Here is a 23,425-nt window from a genome sequence, read left to right as displayed (position 1 = left end):
CATTACACTTTGAATCACTGCAGTTACAATAAGACCTGTGTTTGGGAAGTGACTGGAGATGCAGTCAGAAGACCTGCTGCCACACAGCAGTTTGCCTTTGACACTGAAAGGGAAGACAAACAAGCAGTTATTTTCATATGAAGCCACTGTTATCTTAATAGCATATGATATCTCATTAATCATTTTATATAGTTTCTTCAATACTTCAGGCTTCAAAAATCCACAATACAATTTTTATAATAAAAATCTTCCAAAGTATTTTATTTAAAAAACATAAGAATTCATTATTTACTTATACAGTAGCACCAACACCAAGTGCAATTAATTACATAATCTTAGTTGCCAAGCACTATAGCTGAAAAGAAGCTTCAGCTAGAGGAGCTTCTCAGCTACTTAGAACATAACTTGGTCATCATCTGTGGAGGAAAAGAAACTCACATTTTTGTGAATACAAACAGGTCCTTGTCCACAGCAATCTAGCAACCCCACAAAAGGAAGGCTACCTGATCTGTAATACCTGTTTATATGAATAGGTGGTCTTGCAGATGTAGGCAGTATGCTTTTTTTTTTAAGGGTGATCATAGTTGAAAGATCAGGTTGTTAGAGTCTGAAGTATCAGGTTAATTCACTTAGTTCAAATCAAAACCCAAAGTTTTTTTTAAACTGTTTTTAAAGTGATTCTGCTGTAGGGACAGCAAGGCAAAGTGATTGTGATTTAAGTGCGAGTCAATTTAATTCACTGGCATAACTTCCAGTTCTTACTAACATAATCAAAACCACAGTTCTTCACCTTGACAATTTTGTCACTTTCAATTTCTCAGTGGGTTTTCCACATTTTTAAGGCTCTTTAGGAAGTAGCTCTGGTATTATCTTGCTCATCCTCCCCTTGAACAGGTGGCCTGTAGTAAACACCAACTATGAGGTTTCCTTTGTTGGCTCAGCCTCTAATTTTCACCCACAAGCTCTCAACCTTGTCATCGCTATTTTTCAAAGATAGCTTTGTGCAATCAATCAATTTTTTATATGTTCAAGGACTGTATGAAGAAATTCCATGAACTATATATACTAACACATGGCGTTTCCAACTGGATCATCCCTTTGTTCCTCCCTTACCTTTTAGAAACTCATTACCCTAGGAATGGCTGACAAGCCTTATTTTTCTGCAAATCATCACATGCGGCTTTCTACAGAATAAGCAATAGTTTAGTACTCCACCCTTCTTTAAGTATTAACTTCCTGCCATATTTTGCTAGGTTTATCATGTCTTTATATATAATGCACACACATGCATATATATATATATATAAATAAAAACTGTATTTCCTTGTTCTTTCCTGGTTATCCATACTCTAAAAATTAATTATTTAATGGAAGGCTACAAAAACGTCTTTAACCTGTAACAGAGGAAAAAGCAATCCTGAAGAACTGTTACTTCTTGCACATAAATTAAGCTACTTTGGTGTGTAAATCTAAGTTAATTCAAATGTTTATCACTTATACAGATCATTCACTCCAAACATCTATGAAGAACTAGAATAACTCAAGTTATCCTGCCACGGAGCAAATACAAAAGTGCTGTAAAAAGATACCTTTTGTCTGCAAACATAAGCCATGCATGGCCAGACCTTGTCTGCACTAGAGCCTTGCTCAGCTGGACCTCAAGCCCACAGCACAAATAGCAGCAAGTGTCATAATCCAGCCAAGTTTTAGAGCACTGAATTTGTTTAGTTTTCTGTTAGAAGTCCCTTGATGCCCTGGAGCTGCCCCAGTAGCTTCTGGGAGCCCAAAGCCAACAACGAGAAGCACCAGTGAGAGCCAGGGCTACTCACAAAGGCTCAGGACAAGGACAACCGCCTTGCATCTGGCCTCAAGGTGTACTAGGAGCTAGATGCAACCCAGGCTCACTGAAAGTTGTAGAATTTTCATTTTTCCTCCAGTGTGGTTTAGACAGAGATTTTGAGCAATACATTTGAAAGAAAGGAAAGACAAGACAAAAAGAGCAGCTAAGTGAACAGCTGCTCATAAAAAGATGTAGAACAGTCAGGATCAGGATACTATGCCCATTTTTACAACAGTATTACCATATGAATTAAAATAAATCAATTAAATTCTTAATACTATTCAGTATTAGCATTGCTGCAGCACCAACATCAGCCATATCAGCAAAATTTTTTCTTTTGGACAATCTGAGACACAGAGAAGGGGAGGGATAAGAGAAACTGAAATGAAACCCATGGTAGCACTTTTGGGACAACAGTTGGTAACAGCAGTTCCAAGTTTCTGCATACTCTCTCTTCAGAGTAGAATATGAAATATTTTTAATTATTTCACAGGATTAACCTGAAGATAAGGTTACTTAAATGGTTGAAGTTCCCTTCACCAAGAACACTGTAAGTAAATAACACAGTAAAATATTTGTTGTGGGTTTTTTCTCCATTATCCAGCAACCTTCCAGCATGTATGTCTGTGTACATATATAAACACATTTAACTGTGGAATACAGAAACTCTTCTATAAGCTTTTTATGAAAGACTTAATTCATAAGAAGTGTTTCAATGGACCCTGCATTATATATATATAAAAAAAAGACTGAAAGAGATGCCTGAGTTATCAAATCCATTAGGTGCAGACAGTGACAGAATAATCAACAAAGGTTACGTGAACTTCCCTTTCGCTAAACCACCACAAAGTAGGGCCACAAAACATTTCCCAGAAACTCATGATAGATTTTGTCTGTCTCAAATCAAAAGCCACAATTGCAACATAGCAAAGACTACATCAAGGACACCACTTCATGTTCTACATCCTGGCAAGAGAAGGAAATTCAGCAAGTAAAATTCCATGGTGCTCCAAAGTAGTTCATGTCCTGCAGGACACCATAGGACAGTGACCAAAAAACTTCATGTGTTGAGAAATTCTCTTTTGAACACTAATATGATGAGTTGTTAAGCATTCTCAGCAAATAAGCAAATGTTTGATACCAGGAAAAACACTGCATGGCTCGTTTGGATTATGAAAGGGTACGAATCATGAGAAGTATATGATTAGCTCAGTGCACTCTGTCTCAGAACAATTAATTTTTACCAACCAGGCCTTCCTTGGAATAAAGATAAGATATTAAGAAAGACAGGTTAGCCTGCAGACTATTTTTGTATACATCTTGTTTACAGACTAACATGCAGCCTGCATGCATACCTACTCTTGTAAACGTATGGCAAGAGCAAGACTTAGGCACCCACACGAGTTCTTCCTAGGACAAAACACACTGGTGCATTCCTCCCATTTTCAGGGCTCCTTTCCCCTTTGGCACTCCTTCGTGAGAGCGCTCTAACCCAGGGACTCAGGAAGGAAAAAAACAAAACAAAACAAAAAAAACAACCAACACCAAAAAAAAACCCCACCGTCAACCCCAAATGATGTACCTGCTTCCCATTTCTCTTGAATGTTCCTTTGACTTGGGATGCCAGGCTGATTCCTCCTTAATAACTAGGCTTGAATTTAAATGCCAGGACAAAAGATGCATTCCTTCTCCAAGACAAGAAGCATTTTAACAAGACTGAAGAACACATTCCGTACAGTGAGTGCACAGACTTGTCTGTGGACAACTCTCCTGCCATAACATGGAGTTTCAAATCAGGTGGCTACTTACACACCAGTTCAGGAAATTAAAATTAACAATTAGGGCCCCATATCTTGTTCCAACAAAACCGCCTTACCACTGTGGAAGAACTTAGGGAGAAGCTGTGCCTTAAAAGGTTCCGTTGTATATGCCTAGCAAATTTGAGTAGATACAGTTTTTGGAGAAAAACATTCCACCTTCCCAACTATATGCTGGTATCTAAATACCTGTATCTCCACAGTGTCCAAGCATCTCCGATGAGGAAAGAAGCTCAAAAACAAGAAAGCAGAAGTAAATCAAACCATGCAGTTCAACTCAGATTCACATCAGGAGAGAAAAAAAAAAAAGAAAAAAAAGAAAAAGGAACAACTCAGGAGGAACAAAGGAAAATCCCATCCTACTACAAACATTTGAAGGCATGGCATGGTGGCAGGCTGAAAGGCAGCTGAAACAAGAATACTTTAAAATCTTGTGTGGAAAAATATACAGAAGTCACTCAGCAAATACGGCAGATATCCAAATCCTACAAAGCAGGTAGCTGTGTGGCACCTATTATAAAGAACAATGATAACATTAAAGTTGCTGTTTCTCTTATTTCGGCTTAAGGAAATAAATGCTAAGGACATAAAGGATACGCCCTTCCAGATATCAAGAAAGCTTAATCACCCAGATGAAGTCACTGTTGGAAATACATCTAAAAAATTCAGTTTTGAGCCATGCCTACTCAAAGAGAAGTCTCACAATGAAGAGATTACTTTCTACTGCTGCGCAGCACCAGTCTGAGATGAACTTGGTAAGTCACTTTCCCACTATCAGATATCCTGATGTAATAAAAGAAACTATGCAATATAGTATTACATTGACTTTTTTGCTTACTTTTTATTGGAATAAGAAAAAATATACCAAGACAAGTGTTCATAAGAAAAATTGTGAAAAGCACATTAGCAAAACTAATATTTATTAAAAAGAGAAACACAGTAAAAAATACATCAAGAATGATACCCATTTATAAGCCTTTACATCATTTCAGAAAAGACAAATTTCCTGTCTCCCGTTTTCAAATACAGAATCAGTACATTCAACTCAATGTAAAAGCCACAAAAGTAAACAGTGTTTGTTTGCCACCCTTTTGTATTAGATATTTTCCAAATACATAATTCAGTACTTTTCTCTGAGCTTTCTGCAAAGCGAAGTGAATTTCACCCCACAGCATAGCAGCATGACATTATTTTATTCGTTCACATTCATAACGTGTTCCTACCTTGAATATTGATGTTTCTAAAATATATAGACACACACACAGAGGAATTCCTTGAACAAAGGTCTGGCTGAATTGCAAGCCCAAGTATAAGGAAAAAAATATCTAATTCAGACTCTTCAAAGGAGCCTTCCTTCCTCTTACACAGAAAGAGAAAGATAAGACTTCTAGCATTTTTAAAGTTTCATCGGTTCATGATGATCAAACGGTAGGAAGAAGCAACATAATCCCATGATGTGTCTTTAATAGTTAAATATCAAAAAGGGAACTATTATTTCCTCAAAAATAAATGGTTACCACAGTATGGTACTCTATATTGAACTTCTGGGAGTCTAAAATACATTATAATCCTTGAGAAGGGTAGGAAGGAAATACCACAGAGATCTTTAAAACCATGAACGGCAAAAATGGAAAACAGATAGTGACTGTTCAGTCTTGAAAGGACATGGGCATCAGCCAGTAGCAAGCTGAAAGCAAAAGGACACATTTCCTCTCTCAGTGCATAGTTACCATCTGTGGAGTTCCTTGCCAGCTGATGTAAATTGTGAAAGTTCATGGAGGGAAGTTCAAAAAGCAAGAGAGAAAGGTATAGAAGAAATCAGTGTTTCCTCGAACACCTCTGCACCTTTGAAAAAGAGAGGTGCTTCACTCAGTGGAGTTTGGAAGATTATTCTCCAGATGCTTGAACTGTTTGAATAGACCTCCCTGGTCATCTGGTATCAGCCACTGTAAGATGAGATACTGGGCTAGATAATTCCCTACTCTTCCCCCACACGACAAAGCAACATCCATGTTGTACTGTACATCCCTTGGGTTTTCATAAGAGCGTCTGTTATCTGGAATGAATTTTCAGTGTCACGTGTTGTACTCCCTTCCCAAGAAGACAGTTTCCAGCCATTAGTGTTCAGTATTCTGTCCTGAACCACATCTCTTTCATACACTGCAGCCTGTCTGCATCCTCAGCTATGGAAGCTGCTCATATGTTGGATGTATTGATGACTTTCTTCAACTTTCTCCTTTGCAGAGCCAAGTTTAGGGTTTTGAAGAGAGTGTCCTTGCTGTTCAGAACATTGTAGCGATTCACTTCCACTAACCTGCTGAAATCGTATGGCTCAAAGGTGAAATTTAGTGTACGGTAAGGAGAATCTTTTGTCTCAATGATGAAATCACCAAAGGATTTCTCTTCTTCTGACTCACGTTTAACTCCTGTAGCGGGGGGGGGGGGGGGGGGGGGGGGGGGGGGGGGGACGGGACCAAAAAACAAACAAACAAACAAAAAACAAAAAAAACGGCTGTGATTGATAGACTCATTTTGGATTCTGCAAGGGGGATATCACAGATAGCAGTTGAACCTTAACTTTTTCCCCAAAGCTCCTCCTCAGAGATTTCAGCTCCTTCAGGATCCAAAATGCTTGGCAGCTGAAGGTAAAGTATTATTACCCTTTCTACTTCCACTAGACTCCAAAATACAGGACTAAAATACTTTTTTATTATGACAAATTGTTTAGTGAATCCATGATTATAGTGCTCAAAATAGGAAATACAAAGCTCAATTCTTCCTGGAAGTGCTGTTCTACACTAAAATAAAAGACACCAACACCCTGAGTTCAACTGACCTTAGGAGGTTAGTATATACTCTTCAACATATGGTAACTCCTATTTTTAGCACCCTACCACTTAAATACCAATCTTGAAAGATGGACATTAAAGTAATTTGCTAAAAACACTTCTGCTTGTTGCTATTACAGAAATAGCAGTCTTGAGCCATATTCAAGCCCAACACTTTGAAACTCTTCATTGTTGATGAGGAAATGCAGCCAGGGCCTGACAACCATTAGAGTATTCATACAGATAGCATTAACAGAGTGCCTTAGATCTCACTTGCCGGCATCAGTCCTGCACATTCTTTTCTACATATTCCAAAGGTTTTCTTCAAGATGCTGTTTCCTCCCAGCATGGGGAAAATAGGACTTTGAATTTTGTCTGTCTCTTCTTAAAGGTATAGCTCTATGTTTCATCCCAGTGCTCTTGCTTGATAGACTGAGGTGGGCCTTACAGCCTATATTAATCACGTTAAATGAAGCAAGGATCGTTTATCACTTGACCTTACACTACAAGGGCACAGGACACTTAGCATTGAGTTACATGATCTGACATACAGATTAGTCCCCAACACTTTGCTGCTTAGTGGTTTATTCATATCCAATAAACAAATGAACTTATTATTTAATCTGATTTATAGTGCTTTCCTATATATTCAGAGTAATTAGAAGTAACAAAATCAGGTACCAGGGCAGAAAGGTTTAGAAAGAAGGAAAAATATTGCCTAATTTTGATTCTTCCAGACTTTAGATTTTTTTTTTTTTTTTTTAAATTGTCCCCGTCTCCCTTCCAAAAAAACTAGTGGAAGCTGATTCCACCTTAAATGTAAGTAACAATTTAATAATTACAGGGTAATACTAAGAAGAATGAAAGGAGGGACACTAAACCCACTGAATTTTCCCCATCAACACACCCAAAGGATTGTAAAAATAGCTCTTTAAGATACAGCTCCCTTACCTGGAGCTTTGTATTTCTGGAAGGTGTCATTCACCAAGGGGAAATGGAGCACAATTGGAGCCTTTGGATTATCATCATCCACAAACATGTAACACTCTTTTGGCTTCTTTTCATCTTCCTCACTCAATTTAATTTTTGGAAAAGGAATTTCCTGCTCCTCACAGTATTTCTGAGTCAGCTCTAAAACCTGTTGTCAAAGAACAAAAATAATTTTGATAGAATACCAGCAACACCTCTAAGATCATTTAACTACAATCCTTAAGGGGAGAGAGACTTTCACAAAAAAAAAATTGACAAAAATCCAACTTCAAACTGGCAGAAACAATTTCTCTGGCTGGTGATACAGAAGAAGAAGGAAGAACAGAACTGAGAACTGCTACCAAGCATCAACAGTTTGCAGCTGAAACTTTTTATGTTTTGTTACTCTAAATATATTCACCTTGACTTTTCTGCACTTAAAAAATAAACACTTGTATATACAGGAAATAACTTGTTTGCATGAACAAAATCACCAATAGCCACTTTTCCATTAGAAGTGTACATCTATGTAACAAGCATCATATGAACTAGGCAAATACTCTTTAGATAACAATCCTTAGACTTCTGAAAAGTTTTGAATCTCATTACAGTTTTCACTTTCTATCTCCTCATGACATTCACAGTAAAAACCATAGTACAATAATGTTTGAAAGAGGTAAGGATTTATTCTAATGCACTCTTTCATTAGTGTTTATATTCAACATCAATTGATCTGCTGCAATTGGGAATATGATTCTGTGCTTTTATCTTCATGTAATAATGCTCAGCTACATTCCTCACCTCAAACGGAGCTTCCCAGGAAAAATTGAATGACAAGATAACATCCACATCCCTCTCTGGCTGGAGTACCAAAGGAAAGGGAGAGTTGATAGAAAAACCGCCATCCACTAAATACAAGCTCTCTTCCATGGGGGTCAGCTTGTTGGGAAATGCATCCAGGTGAGTGCCTGGAAGACACTCCAAGTAACAGAAGTAACTATAATGATTCATTACACACCTCTTGGTACAAGCAACAAACAAGGCTTATGCTGGGGCTATGAGAAGAAAAAAGACATTCCAACATTCACATTCATCTGAAACTGACCTGTAAAGTCTGATGATGAGCTTGCCTTATATGACAGAACATACATAGTGGATCAAATTTTTTGCTATGGTGTAAGAAGGGGTAAATTCCCTGCTTTCAGTGGAACAAAGTCAAGCTCACTTAGTTCTGTAACATTGACTGTTACAGAATATTAACACACTATTTTATATCCCAGGTATATAGAGACTCATTTACCTCTCCAAGCCACAAATTTCTTGATCTTAACATAATCTTTATGAAGATACAATCCCTGCATGAAGTTGAAGGTTTCTCCACATGTGACCCGGGACTTGAAGAAATCCTGAAAAATTTGTAACAGGGGGCCCCCAGGTATAACCAAGCGAGTCTTCAGTCGTGTTGGATCTCGGAAATGGAATCTTCGGCAGTCATCTGCAGAAGCCACAGAAGGATGCAGAACGCATAGAAAATGCTTGCCCAGCTCCAACATTTCAATCAGACTTTTTTCTACAATATTTAACCAGTTGTCCTAAGGCTGAATTTGTCCTCTAATAAAAAATATTGTAATGAAATTTAGATGAGCTGCATATTCTATAGTTGGATAATTTACCTGCCCTATTTAAAGGGAATAGCATTACTCATAAATCATTGTCCATATTCATTTCAAACCCACACAAAGAAACCCTTGTTACCACGTGATGACCACTTCAGTCTCATAAGACAACAACAGTCATCCCCGCACAGTAGCATTTATAGCTACAATAAAAGTGTGGGATGAAAAACTAGGGCTGCAAAAGCAGAGAAGAAAAAAATATCTCCCCCCACTACTTACTATAAGGCTATAACTATGCACATGAGCAACTGTCAGCCTTTAGTACACTTCCTTTTCACTGCTAGGGAGGCATTGTACAAATGGAGAACAACGCATAAACATACAACCACCTTATCCAAGATTACAAAAATCAGGCCAAGGAGGGAACTGAAAACCTATTTTCCACCTCCTGCTTAGCAGTCCAGCTTCTATTCTTCCTCTTCTCATGATTAAGACCCCTGCACTGTAATATGCATTTAAAACAGCTCCCAGAACTAGCCCAAATTTACAGTCAGATACAAAATTTTTAAAAAGGAGAAAGTGTCCTGAAAAAGCTATAATTACTCTCTTCACTATATGTGTGATGGAAGGGAATAATACACAGCACAAGAGAGATTTGTCCAAATCCATCCTTTATGCTAGTATTGAAAACTACACACAGCACATTTTTGAATCATATTATTTGTAGGATCATTCCAAAACCAGATATCTTTCAAGAAATCCTACTATTTTAATGTCTGTTCTTACCTACAACTTTGATAACATCTTTGAAAGAATCTAGAAAGCCCAGTCCTATACCAACCACCTTCAGGCAGATATCATCCAAGCTTGCAGCAAAGGCACTGCCCCACATTCCTGCAGGAGAAATATGGAAGAATTTAATACTCAAAAGGCTTTTCACAATGTAACCAAAAGGCCTATAATTCAGTTGCCATTTGCCATGGGAGGAGGCTGTCACTTGACCCTTACTAGTCTAATAGGTGATGCTTGAGTTTAAACCTTTGAGTTAATCATGTGACAAATCCTGATGTCATAATATAATGCAGAAACTTCTCCAAGAGAAAAGCTCTTCTACCAGCAAGGGAAAAGATGGCAAGAAAACAGGAAGACCTAACGCAGAAGTTTTTGACAGGTAGCTCATAATAGAGTCTTCTTGCAGACTCAGGACATCAGACTGTAATACTATGAACCTACACCTAAACCTTTGGAGAAAGATTTTACATTTTTCCCATCTTCAAATTCTTTAGGAAGGGACAAAAAAGCATGGGTTTAAGTTGATGAGTCCCAAAAGCAGCGTAGCTCCTTTTCATCTCCCCATTTTATTCCTTACTGTAAGACCATACCTTGTAAAAAACAAATCCTAGGCTCTGGACGTTTCTGGATGAGCCGTCCCATGAAGAACTCACTGTCAAAGTCCTCTGTTCGGACAAAAGCTCCATACTTGCGAAATCCAACTTCATAGGGAGTGAACTCGCACCATTCTAAGAAGCCAACAGGATATTTACTCATCTCAGAGTAAACACAGGTGAAAATACTCGTTTGATTTCTGTTCACACAGGGAGACAGAAGGGAGTCTCCCTCCACTTCTTTCACATCACTATGTATTTCCCTGCCACTCTTCTCAGTGAGCCTCTATCTTACACATGATTAATAAAAACTCTTGTACAGGCTTTCATTGACTAAATACAACCTCCTTTCTTCCTGGCTTTAGTGGGGGGGGAAAAAAAAAATACCCCATCTTGATCCATCTTGACTTTGTTACTGCAATAATAACCTGCCTATTTTACTTCTACTTTAAACCATTCTGATGGCTCCCTTTTTCATCACGAATGGAAGCTATTTCACTTTTCTCAGCCTTTCTTCGCACTACTTACCATCTCTCAGCACCTGTTACAGTACTGACTTGAAAACTCAATTGACCTACTGTGTCAGACTTCATTGTCTGCTTATCAAAGTGTCCCCCTCATGCTTGAAAGATTCCACAAATATTTACAAATCAAATTCATTGTCATACACACACACTCCTCCAGAACAAAACAAACAAAAAAGTCCCCTAGTGGTACACAGATGGACACAAGCATTTGTGTTCCTGTCTTGGTGTATTTATCCTCACTTGTTGCATCACATTTGAAGTTTCAAGTGACCTGGAATAGGACTGGCTTTCATTTTTTTAATGTAATTATATAACCAGCAAGAACACAGGCTGCTAAATACCACAATTTTGATTTTGCGTGCTGCAAGGTTGCCAATCCATCATTTTACATCAATCCTACACAAATTGATTATCTGAGACTATAAAAGAAAGTAGGTCACCTAATTACCAAGGACTTCAATTCTCCAACTCAGACACAAACTCATGTATTATAACAGTCTTCCCTTGCAGCTCCTGAAAATTTCAGGCACCTTCTAGAAAAACATGCGGAGTGGCCAGCAGAGTTGAATCTCATTTCTCTGTTATAGCCATGATCAAGGCATTTGCGATCACGATGATAACACTCTGCCAGTCAGTATCCTATTGTCTCTTGCACTACCAACTGCTGCTTGAGCCAGGTTTCCTGTTGTCAGCTGCTCACTACCCAATGAACTGGATAGGTGAAAGGAATTTGCAGATTTTCGCAAACAAAAATAAATTTGCCATGTTCATACCTGCAAAGTCACCACTGCTAATATTGGGTCTCACATTGACAGCTGCATAGATAGGATAGGGGTTCTGGGCCCATTTCACTGCTTCTTGTTGATCAGACAGCTTTGATGGATCTTCCTGGTCACAAGCACGGAAGAAATATGCTTTAGTCAGATAAATTCTGTGCCGATACTTTGATAATTTGAAGCTGTTCCTTAGCATTTCTGACTAACAATACCACGAATTCAAAGTCCTTTTTCCTCCCACTGTCCATGCATATGGTTAGATTTTGCCAGAATATTTCCGTAGCTGCATATTTACTGGTGTTATTAATGAACTAGTTACCCCTCTGATTTCCGATTTCAATTAGCACAGCAAATACTGCACAGTAACACCATTTTGCAAAACCAACATCATTCTCTCAGGCTTAACCTGCCCAATACAAAAGCTATTAGTTTAATAACAGTCATTCCAAATAAACATTCCATTTTTCTATAGCACTGATCTATATGACTTCAAAATTCTTTACTAAAGAAGGGTGCTGGGAAACCTGGGGCAGAAATAGATGAGAACTCCCTATGTTTGTTCCACAACACCATCTCTTCTAGAACAGCTCACAAAGGTAGAGAATAATTGGTTTCTTGACACAAAACATGTGGGTGGGCAGAGCTCCCACAGTACACATCCAAACATGAACTCTTTTACCTTCTGTTGTAGGAAATATTCCACAATAAGGCCCCACAAATCTGTAAAGGAAACTTTCCGTCCACTAATCTCCATTGCATTCAGCTCCTGGAAATAGTATTTCACTCGTTCTGGGGAAAATGCCCCTGCTTTGCTGCTGGACACAGTACCCTGAGCTCTTCTGATCGCATCTTGAAGGTCTTTCTGCGACCAGTCAGGGTCTTGATACAATGTCGATAAACACCTGAAAATGCTTATATTAACGTCATCAGTAATAATGACCCTCATGTAAACAATAATTTTTAGCTAGTTATAATTAGTGCTGCAGCACTGTACTAAAAGACAAAAAGAGACCATAATAATGGATCTCTGAACTCTAAAACATGCTGAAAACCCTGACACCAACAGGACAACTTGATCCTGATTGCTAACCTACCCTTTCAAGGATGGTCCAAACATCGTATGCTAGCACACATGAACCAGTTCATGAATATGAGTTAACTCCAGGCCATAACAACCCTGAGAGACTGGCTGACAGCAAGGGTACTACTGCATACAGCAATAGAGGCCATAGCCTTCACCAGAATACAGGTCTGATTAAATGAGAAACTAGTTTGGGCTATCGGCTATCCACATGAACATGCATGCGCTATTTCGGAAGGTAGTGGCATAGTGGTCCGTGTGGACGTGTTTCCAGTGACTTGCACCACCTCAGTTGCCTTCTTGGCAAGAGCAAGGAAACAGGGAATGTTTTTGCAGTCAAGGCTCTCAGGGAACACGCAGCAGTTTTATTCATGTAATGTGTTCTAATATTCAACTGCCAGGCTTGCAAAAGCAGCAGTTTCATGAATTTAGCCAGTAGCTGTATGGGTTAGAAGTGATAATGAATCTCTTAGACTCTCTTTAGAATCCCCATGAGAACTCACAGGTGACAACTTATAAAATATTTTACTTCATTGTCTGTCTACAGATGGCACAAATGCAGTTTTGGCCTTATTTTGCATCGACACTACCATATTCACCTATAAGTTTCTGGAATCAACACTGCATGTAACTTACCAAGTAGAGCCAGAAATGCCACACAGATATGTTGCGGCATCCAAAAGGCCCAGCTGCTGAAGCCCAGCAAGACTGCCATAAAACGATGTCAGGGCTCTCATCCCACCTCCAGACCCCAGTACTGCTACAACTGGAACCTGCAGGCAGCAAACTCAGGAGTCACAATCACAGACTTTTGAATTGTCAATAAATTACAGAACTAATCCCATTTAAGTCTCATTCTTATGTAAATAGAAATAGAGATTTTTCTCTTATTTTCATTTCAAGTAATTTCAGGTTTGATTTCAACCAGAACTCCTTTCTCTACTTTGTAATTGTAATATATTGTTTACTATAAAACATAGCAGAGTCATCTTTGGGCCAGTCACTTACTGAAATTGTTATGTATATTATCACCCATTTACTTGCATGCCATACAATATGCACATAAGAACAAACAAAGCAATGATTCTTATAACAGCACCCAAAGATCACAGAGCAAGGTATCAGGCTATCTAAATATAACAGTGTCCTCAAATCAGCAATTAGGAAGCTGTTCCTGTGGTCTGAGCTTCAATTAACCATTCTGAAACAGACTTTCCTATCACAATTCAGAGCTCAAAGCCCAAGATACAAGAGTTCAACTGAAGAAAGTACATACATTCTGAAATTTCAATTTTTTGTGTTCCAAAACGCATACACATATCCCTCAATTTTAGAAATACAACAACATTTGAGACTTCAGAACTGAAATGTCACAGGGATCTATCTCATGCCACGGTGAATGCAAACCGTGTTTTCTGTTGGTTACAGGCAAAGAATCCTACAATACCTAATTATCAGCCAAGCACAAAGGATTTTACGAATCTCACTACAACACTGTGCTCAATACCTCATCTTTTGGAGGGGATTCTTTTAAGTGAAGAGTCTTCCTCAGTGCCTCAGAAACTATTTTCTTCCTTTTGTCCAAAAATTCTCTCTCCTCTTTACAGAGGTCAAAACCCAGACGTATATCCAGATCCGAAGTGCTGAAATAGAAACAGGACAAAAATACCCAAAATTTTAGAGGATTTGTAATTACAAGGGAAAAACAATTCCTGTGAACACACAATCTAGGTGCTGATCTGAATCACTGGATCAAACTCTTAAATGAAGTTTTAGTGTATGTCTATACACCAGCTATTTTGTAAAAACAGCTTTTGGAATTGAAAATGAAACTTCTCCCTATTGTATTTCTCCCCTAATGTCTAAATGCAAAGCTTGTGTCAAACAGTATTCAGATTAAGCTTCAGGAATTTCACAAAGGAAGAAAAGATTCTCAGTAGGTAAAGAAAACTGTATGAGGAGCAACTGAGATTACTGTATTGACGTGGATGGAGAAATGAGGGAAAGAGTGATTTTAAAACAGAAGTTTCTAAACTTCAGAGGCAGAAGGGGACAAGTGGATACCAATGAACTTGCTGTGACTTTGTAAAAGCGGAGCAGGATCTTCACTTAATGACTATATACCCAATGACCCTATCAACTTACTATCCAGTTGCTTGGTTTTGTGTGTTATTCTTTCCTTATCACTCCTTTCTTGCACCCATCCTCTATTTTATAGTTCAAGCTCCTCACACACTTGGATGTCCTTTCCTATTTGTCAGTACAGCACTGCACATATTCTGGGAACCATCTGTACCTAACAAAGCTACTTAATATTTACACCATCAGCTATTTTACATTTAAGTATTAGGAATACAAAATTTGTTCAGATTTCAGCAGGATTGACACCAATCCAACAGATAGTATCTGCAAAGTGAAGAGTCACAGCCTGTGGAAGAAAAATAACGAAAGGTGTTTTTCTTTAATCTATCCCAAGAGATCAATGGAGACAACACACCTCCCCAGAACAGCAGGGAGAGTCATTCAGCTCCTTCACTATGAGAATAAAGGCTTTTCCTAATTTTTAGAGGTCTTTGAGGTTCCCACTCACCTCTCTTCAGTTTTCAAACTCATATCCAAACTTTGTCCCTGTGAAGAGAGAACACATCTTGCAATTGATAGCAACTACATAGGTGGAACTACTAACTAGAGGTTATGACATCAACAGGGCCACTAGATACTAACCAGAACAGCACTCTCACCCACAAAACTACATCTCTGGAACGCCTTTCCCTTGCTCATTTTCAGACATTTTCAATAGTCTCCACAGAGAATAAAAACATGTACTCAGAGAGCAAAGGGGGGGGGGGGGGGGGGGGGAGAAGGGAGGGGAATTATTTCTATTGCAAGCTTCTTGCTTTCCTCCTCCTCTGATATTTTTCTTTCACACCCTAACAGACTTTTTGCTTTGGGAAGTGATGAACTTTATACTTATTTTCCAAGACCCAACCATGAAAATGTTTTTAGAACTGCACTGAGTATTCTCAGTATTTCATTTTAGATATCCCAGAAAACAGCACGACTAAGAATCGTGTGCAGCTTAACTTTCCAAATGCCTACAGGCAACAGGGAAGCAAGTTACACCAAGCATGTTAAAACAAGTGCAAAATGTTGACATTACCTCTCCCAGAGAAACGATTCTATCAACTTTTTGTCCAATAGGAAGGGAATTAACCGGTAGAGTCCCCAGTCCCAGAACTGTAGTATGCTTTTCAATATCAGGGTTCATACCATCCTAATAAAAACCAAAATGTTATTTGAGCTCTCCAGACAAAAGTTAAAGATATGACTTTCATATGTAAAAACAGCAAACAATTCTTAAGATAATTATAACTAAGTCTTTCCCAAAAGTCTAAGGCTTTTCAAGATCATCCTGCTCTCTGCTTGACAGATCTTTGCTGGGATTATTTCTGTCAAATAGCTTCCTTTTTTTTTTTTTTTTTTTTTTTTTTAATATAGCTGTTTGCCACAAGCAAAAAATCTTCATCTCCAAATATAAAATTTCCCCCCAAAATAGTTGTGTTCTGACATGTGTCAAAAAGCTCACAAGCGAACTTGCATTCTGTCTTCAAAGTAGGATTTGGAAAAGATACCAACAAGGCAACAGCATTAGACATACAGGAAAAATACCACAAAATAAGAAATAAGATAATAGCCTTAGGGACAAATGGGAGCATGTAATTAAAAAACCATAATCATCTTTACAAGCAGAGCAAATTAAAGTTTGCTAGGAAATCTTTGCATTTTCTCCCATGTTGGATTAGGAAGTAGCAAGCTCCCTTAATATTTAATTCCTAAATTTAAGAGAGGCATATTAAAAACCCCCTCATATCACAGGGTCACACTTAAACCTATGCAGCCTACCAGGTGGGGTAGAGCCTTTACACCCACCACAGGCCTCCACCCTTGGGAGAAGGCAGCACTTTAAAGAAGCAACAGGTTGGCACCCTTCTCACAAGAACTGACAACAGATAAGGAACTACCCATAGATTTCACAGATGTCTTCTGACCAAAAACAGCTGTCCTGAGTCAAAAGTCCCTCTAAGCCCACTGTCCTCCTCCTCACAGGGGCAAATAACATGCATTTAGGTACAGGGCAAGCAACATTACTACATTCCTGGTGCTCTCCTACCTCTGATAAGAGAGGAAAGGTCAGAATGGATAGCTTTGTGCTCTGTCAGCTCTTGAAGGATCGGGGGTGGTTTGGTTGAGGTTTACCACCTGGGCCGATCTCCATGGTTGACTTCCACCATGTGTTTTCTTGCCTGGCTCTGAATTTTTGACTACTTAAGTTCAAGTCTCTCTCTTCAGCTCTCTCTTCAGCTCATGTTTGCGGCCCAACCAACCCCATTGCAAAGCCATTGTTCCATATTCCTTCTTGTGTTCTCTTCCTGCAGCTGCTTCTAGAGTAGTCAAGATCACCATCTGCATTCATGCTGCCCAACTGCTTGTGGGGATGAATAACATCACAGAATAGTTTCCTTGCTCTCATTTTTTGGTGTTTGGCTATACTAGGAGCAGTCATCACAATGAATATTTAGTCACTCCTATGGGATACACAAACTGCATGGGTACCTGTAGAAACTGTGAAGTGACAGACAAAGCTAAATAAGCCTCTGGTGTGGCACATGCTCTACAAGTTTCTAATAGAAAAGACTTGCTATAGAGTATCTCAACAGCTGAAAGTAAAGATGTCTTCATGTAGCAAGCACGTGCAGATTCGCATTTTTTAATCCCTAAGTTTGAACAGGTTTTAAAGTGTTGGGGAGGGTATAATTTTAAGACAAATTCACCTCCTTACCCAATGTCAAAGATCCAAAAGTCTGATATTTTTATTCAATTTTTAAAATAAAAAAAAATAGTAGCATGTAAAAAGCAATGATAGAGAAAAACTTCTCCCTCTGCCCATAAATTGCTAATACACAACCAGAAAAATCCATTCAAGACAGGCTTCTAGCCTAGAAAATTTTTACCTGAGCAGTTACAACATTACAGAGTTAAGTTTGATCAAAAAGGTATATCTGGAAGTGATGAGTAACCTCAATAATAGATGGTCCCTAGCACCACATACATACAGTACTCCACAAGAAACTTGCTTCCAATGCAAGCTTTTGACATCCACACGTACCTGAATAACATACCCCAAACTGACATCTCAGAACATCTAAAGAAGTCCCTGGCCTTCTTATGATCAAATTAAGGCAGTTCAATTTATGTTTAAAGACACTTTCATGGACCAAAGGCACTGGTTTCAGAGGGGATTTATTCAAGAGTGGGCTATAAACTTCGTAGCAGTCAGCACAGATGCTTACCTGTAGAACAGATACGGTTTGCTGCAGCTCCACTTGCAGTTCTGGACACATTTCTTTATCCACATGAAAGACAAATGAGGTTTCATAATCCTTCTCATTGTCTGGTCTCCAAGGAATAGACAACTGCTTCTGATATGCCCCTGGAACAGACAGCTTGACCTCACAGCTCCCTGTGCATTAGAGTAAGAAGTTTAGGCCACAGGAACCATTTAAATGTTGAAAATCAGATACTTCTTAAGTGTAGCTGCAACTATGAAAATACCAGCAAAGACTCCTGTGTGGTACCCAGTGGAAGTGATCCAATATTATTTAGTATTCAAAATAAAAGGAAACTTAACTGAAAAAGTCGATTTTGTAGTCAGTAAATAAAAATGCACTATATAGGCAGGGAATCAAGTCTCCCCTCTCTCCCAAGGAATAAACATGGTGAAAAGTAGATCCGATTTAAACTCTGCAGGCAGCCCTACCTTGCTGTCTCACTTTTGTTTTTTCCTCTTTGTTGACAGTGCCTTGCAGAGACAAACAAGGATGAACCTATGAAAAGAAAAACAGCTCTGGTTATGAGGTTTTAAGTTCACTTCTTTGTTGAAGCTTAATCCACCTACTATAGTAGGTTTAGGTTTACAGTTGGAAGCTGTCAAAAAACATTAAGGATTATTTTGATCTTTCAAATAAAGAGCCAGTTTTGTTTCAGCAGGAAGGCATTATCTGCTCATTTCAAAATCAAAACCATCTTTCCTATTCCAGTTTGTTTGTTTGTTTGGTTGGTTTTTTTTGCAACCAGTACTTCATAGTTACAAGTTCTCAACAGCTGGGGTTTTTCTGTTGTTATATCTTTTTTTAATGCATGTGTCAGTACCTATTCAGAACCTGTTCAGATCCAAGCAAGAACTTCATAAATTCTGCCATGATTTTCAGTCCTTGGATTGTCCATGTCCTCGTGAAATTTAGTCTCTCACACCATTCAATCATCAGCTTCCCTTCTAGGACAGCAGATGAGATACTTAGTTGGCCATAATTGCTCTCAAAGATAAGAAACTACTCCACTGCTTGAATGTAAGACTGATTTGCTAAGGGAAATAGGAACACAAAAGACTCTCCTGTGAAATAGTTCGCAGAACCGTGCTGTTAAATGCCACCAATTTTTCCCGAAAAAATGTTAAAACTCTACATTTCAACAATGATGAGCTCTTTCCCGTCCTTTTCGCCTTATTAAAAACTATCACTCCAGTGTCTTTACTCTGGGGGGAGAAAGAGGTGGTAACACCTGTATTTTTAATGTATGACACAGATTTTTTTTTTTTTTTTTTTTCAGACATTGTCCCAAGAGAACAGACAAATCCCTCAAGATGAGGCCTCCCACTCTCAGACTCAAGAATTATCACCTACTTATTGGCACTGATAAAAGCTTAGAAATAATAGTTGTTAAGAAGGGGGACTCTACCTGGCCAGCATCTAGGCTAGAAAACTCAGTATAATCGGCAAGACACCAGCCTCCTAAAGACATTTTTTGTTTACATCTTTTAAAACAGCCTCACTGGAAAAAAAAAAAAAATACCCTTTCTGTGAGTTGGTATAAAGTTTTAAAAATTGAGGAAGCTTTTTGAAACAGGAAATTAAGAGAGAGGCACACGCTGGAGAGAAAAGGACCTATTTGGATGCAGGCATTGAATTCTCAACAGTTCTTGCCCTCTCACTACTAAAAACCTACCTTCAGGAGTAAATCCCAACATATATGTAATTGACTTCCTTGTACTCACCACAAGGACTCCATTGGTCAATACCTCTGTAGGGGGATCTGAGCTGTGAAAGGAAGAGATTTAATGCAAATGAGTTCTGTTTTTAATTTGCTTCATCCTACCTTACAGACTAACTGCCTGGATAAGAGGTGGGGGAGAAAGGTCCTCAGGGGTGAGAGATCTATGCAAACTAGACCGACACCAACTATATTTCCCTCACAGAACAATGGGGGAAAAAATACGGAAGAAAAAATTCCTCTGCAACTATAAGCATGTGCTATAAGGTCTCCCTACCTCAGTTATTTTGATAACCTAGAGAAACAGGTTAGAAAGACTATCAGACAGATAAAGTATTCAGTTGTTTATATTGCAAGGTTAACTGTGTAAGCTTTCCACCTCCCAAGTAACTCATTCACAAAATGTTCATTTCCTTTGCAGCACTGTCATTCCCATGAAGTCCAGCAAAATTTTGTTTCTTTTTTGGTACCCCAAAAATTTTGGTGACTGAAGCTTTAAGGATATTTGTGATCAGCCATTGGTGAATCAACTCAAACACCACAGAGAACTGTAAGGCATTAGCCTTTTTATGGGCAAGACTGTCCCTGCACAGAAAAAGCAACTAAAGACAACACATCTGCATAGCACAAGTTCATTCAGCTCTTCAGGTAAGACTCACCATTTCTCCAAGTAAAACTCTACATCCAGCTCTTCATTAGCCTTTGAAAATAAAAGTTGGACATAGGTGACCCTTGATCTTGAATATAATTATGATAAGTTTTTCCAAGAGATTAAGCTTTCTTCCTGTTACAAACTACACTAACTATTTTTGTTGCTTTTACAAAAGCTCCAGTTAAATTCTGGAAGGTTTAAATTCATGCCTCTTGTTGTTGTTGTTCTTTAAAAATTCCTCTCCTTCCAGGCATATCCTGTATGACCAGACACATCTGTGTTTGAGGAGACAAGTGCACACAAGTGAGAGTTGGCTCTCAGATCCATTACTCTGCTAATGACAAAAAACCACGCTCTTCTATCTTAAGTACCACTGCAGCACCATCTCTGCAAACAGCTTCTACATGAGGCTTGGGCTTCCTCCCATTTATTATTTCAGCAGATAACATTCTTAGCTCATTGCTATCTTTGTCTTGTACAGACTTTGATCCAGTCGTCTTTTCCCCTGCCATAGAGTACGGTAAATGCTTGATACCAGACCGAAACACAGCTTTTAAAATAACCGAGTAGAAGCCAATTTCAGTAATTCTCTTTACTGAAGTTGAAGTTTCCAGTTCCATAATTACTGATCAAGATGACTTAAGCATTCAGCAAACAAGATAGAGTTAGCGGGAACAAGGGAGGTGCTAAGCCTCTTTCTGTGATCACAAATCATTCAGAGTGCCTGTGACCAGTACTGACCAACACCTCCTTGTTAACTGCATAGCAGTTAGTCAGCTTCTGACCACACCAACAGCACTGAAGCCCCATTTCTCAAGAAAACACATCATTAGCTCACCTTTAATCCAGACCTATTGTAGCAATGCATTTGAGGTAGCTACAAAACAGATCGGACTGGTGATATGGCTTTAGCTACATAAAACAAGCTGTCTTGTTGCAAGTCGATAAGCAGGCACGCAGGGACTGAGAGCAGCTGATGTGCACCAATGTCACCCACATGAAGCAGAGGTTAACTGAACATATCTCAGGTAAAATAAGGTTTTCTTAGGCTTTTGTCTTATTAAATACAGAGGTAACCTTTGCAGCAATAAAATTCTCCACTGCAAACTGATGATGATCAACTAAATAAGACAGTCTGCAGTCCCCAAAATGACTGCTGACTGCAAATACCTTTTGTTTTAAGCCCAGTTTATGCCCCTCTAGTCTCCTGAAAAATCAACTCCCTTTAAAGCTGTTTTAGCATCTTCTGAAAAAACAGCAGTCATCCTGAGTTTCATTTAGCATGGCATCCCAAAAACTGTGGAACACACACACAAAAAAAATCTCTAGGGATTTTAGAAACATCTCAGATGACAGTAAAACCATATATGCTGTCATCACCTGCTGATGCATTTTCCCCTTCTGGCTTCTACAACATAGATAGATCAACTAGCATGTACTGCCAGATTTCTATAATGATGAGCTGCAGCTATTCACAGTTGACCTGGGAAGAAGCCAGGGACTAACCTCAGGGTTCAGCCTGAAAGTGCGCAGCAGGGGCTGACCCAGCTTCATGCCCCCTACATCGAAGAAGATAGAAGTGAGCTCATCACTGACGAGGACATCCTTATCATAGAGTGTCAATTCCAGAATGTTCTAAAACCAAACAGAAACAAGCAGCCTCAGATGAAGAGAAAGAAACACTTCCATAAACCTGAGCAGCTGTATACAATAGACACTTTATGCATTAATCAATACCCTTCCCCTTTCCTACTCCTGAAGAGAATTCACTATTTCCAGCAGGACTTAGAGCATAGTTAAGCAAAAAGCTTCTAGTTGACAGTGATTAGCTAAAAGATTTTCTGAGCTTCCCAGCTAGAGAGAGGCCCCACCTGAACGCACGTGGCAGTACTCTCCACCAGCTTCAGGCACAGATTTGCCTGAGGAAGCAAGAGCAATTTCCACTCTTTCAGCATGATTCAGTCCAGGATGTTATAGGGACTTATCGCTTCCTGCTCAGCCCCGTCTCAGAGCAGTAAGTCCAGCAGAAACTAATTGGAATAGACACAATGAGTACATGTGGCACCCAAAAAATGCCCTTGCAGCAACTAGTTTTCAAGGAGACAAGACTGAACTCAGAATTGTGCTGGCATAGCCTCGCAGCAGGAACCAGACTGAGGCCTCATGAGCCTGCAGGGGAAGAAAAAGCTCACACACTCTAAAACTTAGTTTGCAATTTTCTTACCATTTTCTTACCATTCCTACCATTCCACCTTTATCACCAACCATTATGGACAGGTACTCCAGTGAGGGGGATAGTTTCTTGTTAATAAGCACCTTATTCCAAAGCCTAGGATGCTATTCAAAGCAATAGTGCCATACTAAAATTAATCTTTTAAAGTACAGTTTCCTTCCCTCTACCATTAGTGTCTGCTTTGACAATGAATGCTTACAATCTGAAGACTTTGGTCAATGCTCTATTGGGTCCTGCTCAGACAGCAGACAGATGTACTGTCTCTAAGAGTTTGAATTTTGCTTTTTTTGATCATAGGAACTGATGGCAAAATGCAACTGAACGAACTAAGTGGCAAAGTGATTTGGAATTTAGTTCCCATTATCCTCACTCAGCCACTTGGCTGTGTAAGGCAAGTAGAGCTACAAGAAGGCAACAGCTACTCTGTGAAAGTAGAAGCAATCCTCAAATAGAAACTTGCTTTATCAAGGAATTTCCTTGAACTCTACCAGGTAGTGCCATAACTTCCCTTTCCTGAGTTGCATCACAAGGACGTTTATGGAAAATTCTAGCTTCAATTTACATGAGAGTGCAGTTGCAAACTGCTGTGGTTAT

General features: G+C 39.0%; 1 protein-coding gene across 2 annotated transcripts; it reads right to left on the bottom strand.

The window, feature by feature from the left end:
• Nucleotides 1-4,672: 4,672 nt before the first annotated feature.
• Nucleotides 4,673-22,221, bottom strand: PLA2G4F (phospholipase A2 group IVF). Of its 2 annotated transcripts, XM_082318166.1 has the most exons (17): nt 22,105-22,221; nt 20,606-20,646; nt 19,951-19,993; nt 18,658-18,724; nt 18,191-18,360; nt 16,000-16,113; nt 15,430-15,467; nt 14,347-14,482; nt 13,476-13,612; nt 12,438-12,660; nt 11,756-11,870; nt 10,453-10,590; nt 9,857-9,964; nt 8,755-8,949; nt 8,256-8,422; nt 7,437-7,623; nt 4,673-6,083 (listed from the first exon to the last, which is right to left on the bottom strand). In XM_082318166.1, the coding sequence occupies exons 1-17, from the start codon at nt 22,150-22,152 to the stop codon at nt 5,854-5,856; spliced, it is 2,157 nt and encodes a 718-aa protein (XP_082174292.1). In that variant the 5' UTR covers nt 22,153-22,221; the 3' UTR covers nt 4,673-5,853. The 2 variants fall into 2 exon arrangements, with proteins under 2 accessions (XP_082174292.1, XP_082174293.1); XM_082318167.1 differs by lacking the exons at nt 18,191-18,360; nt 18,658-18,724; nt 19,951-19,993; nt 20,606-20,646; nt 22,105-22,221 and adding an exon at nt 17,011-17,349.
• Between the last annotated feature and the right edge of the window lie 1,204 nt (nt 22,222-23,425).

This window comes from Platalea leucorodia (assembly GCF_965183815.1).
Source record: "Platalea leucorodia genome assembly, chromosome: 7".
NCBI lineage: Eukaryota > Metazoa > Chordata > Aves > Pelecaniformes > Threskiornithidae > Platalea > Platalea leucorodia.
The sequence above is the reverse complement of the archived record's forward strand: the minus strand, read 5'-3'. Positions and strand labels throughout refer to the sequence as shown.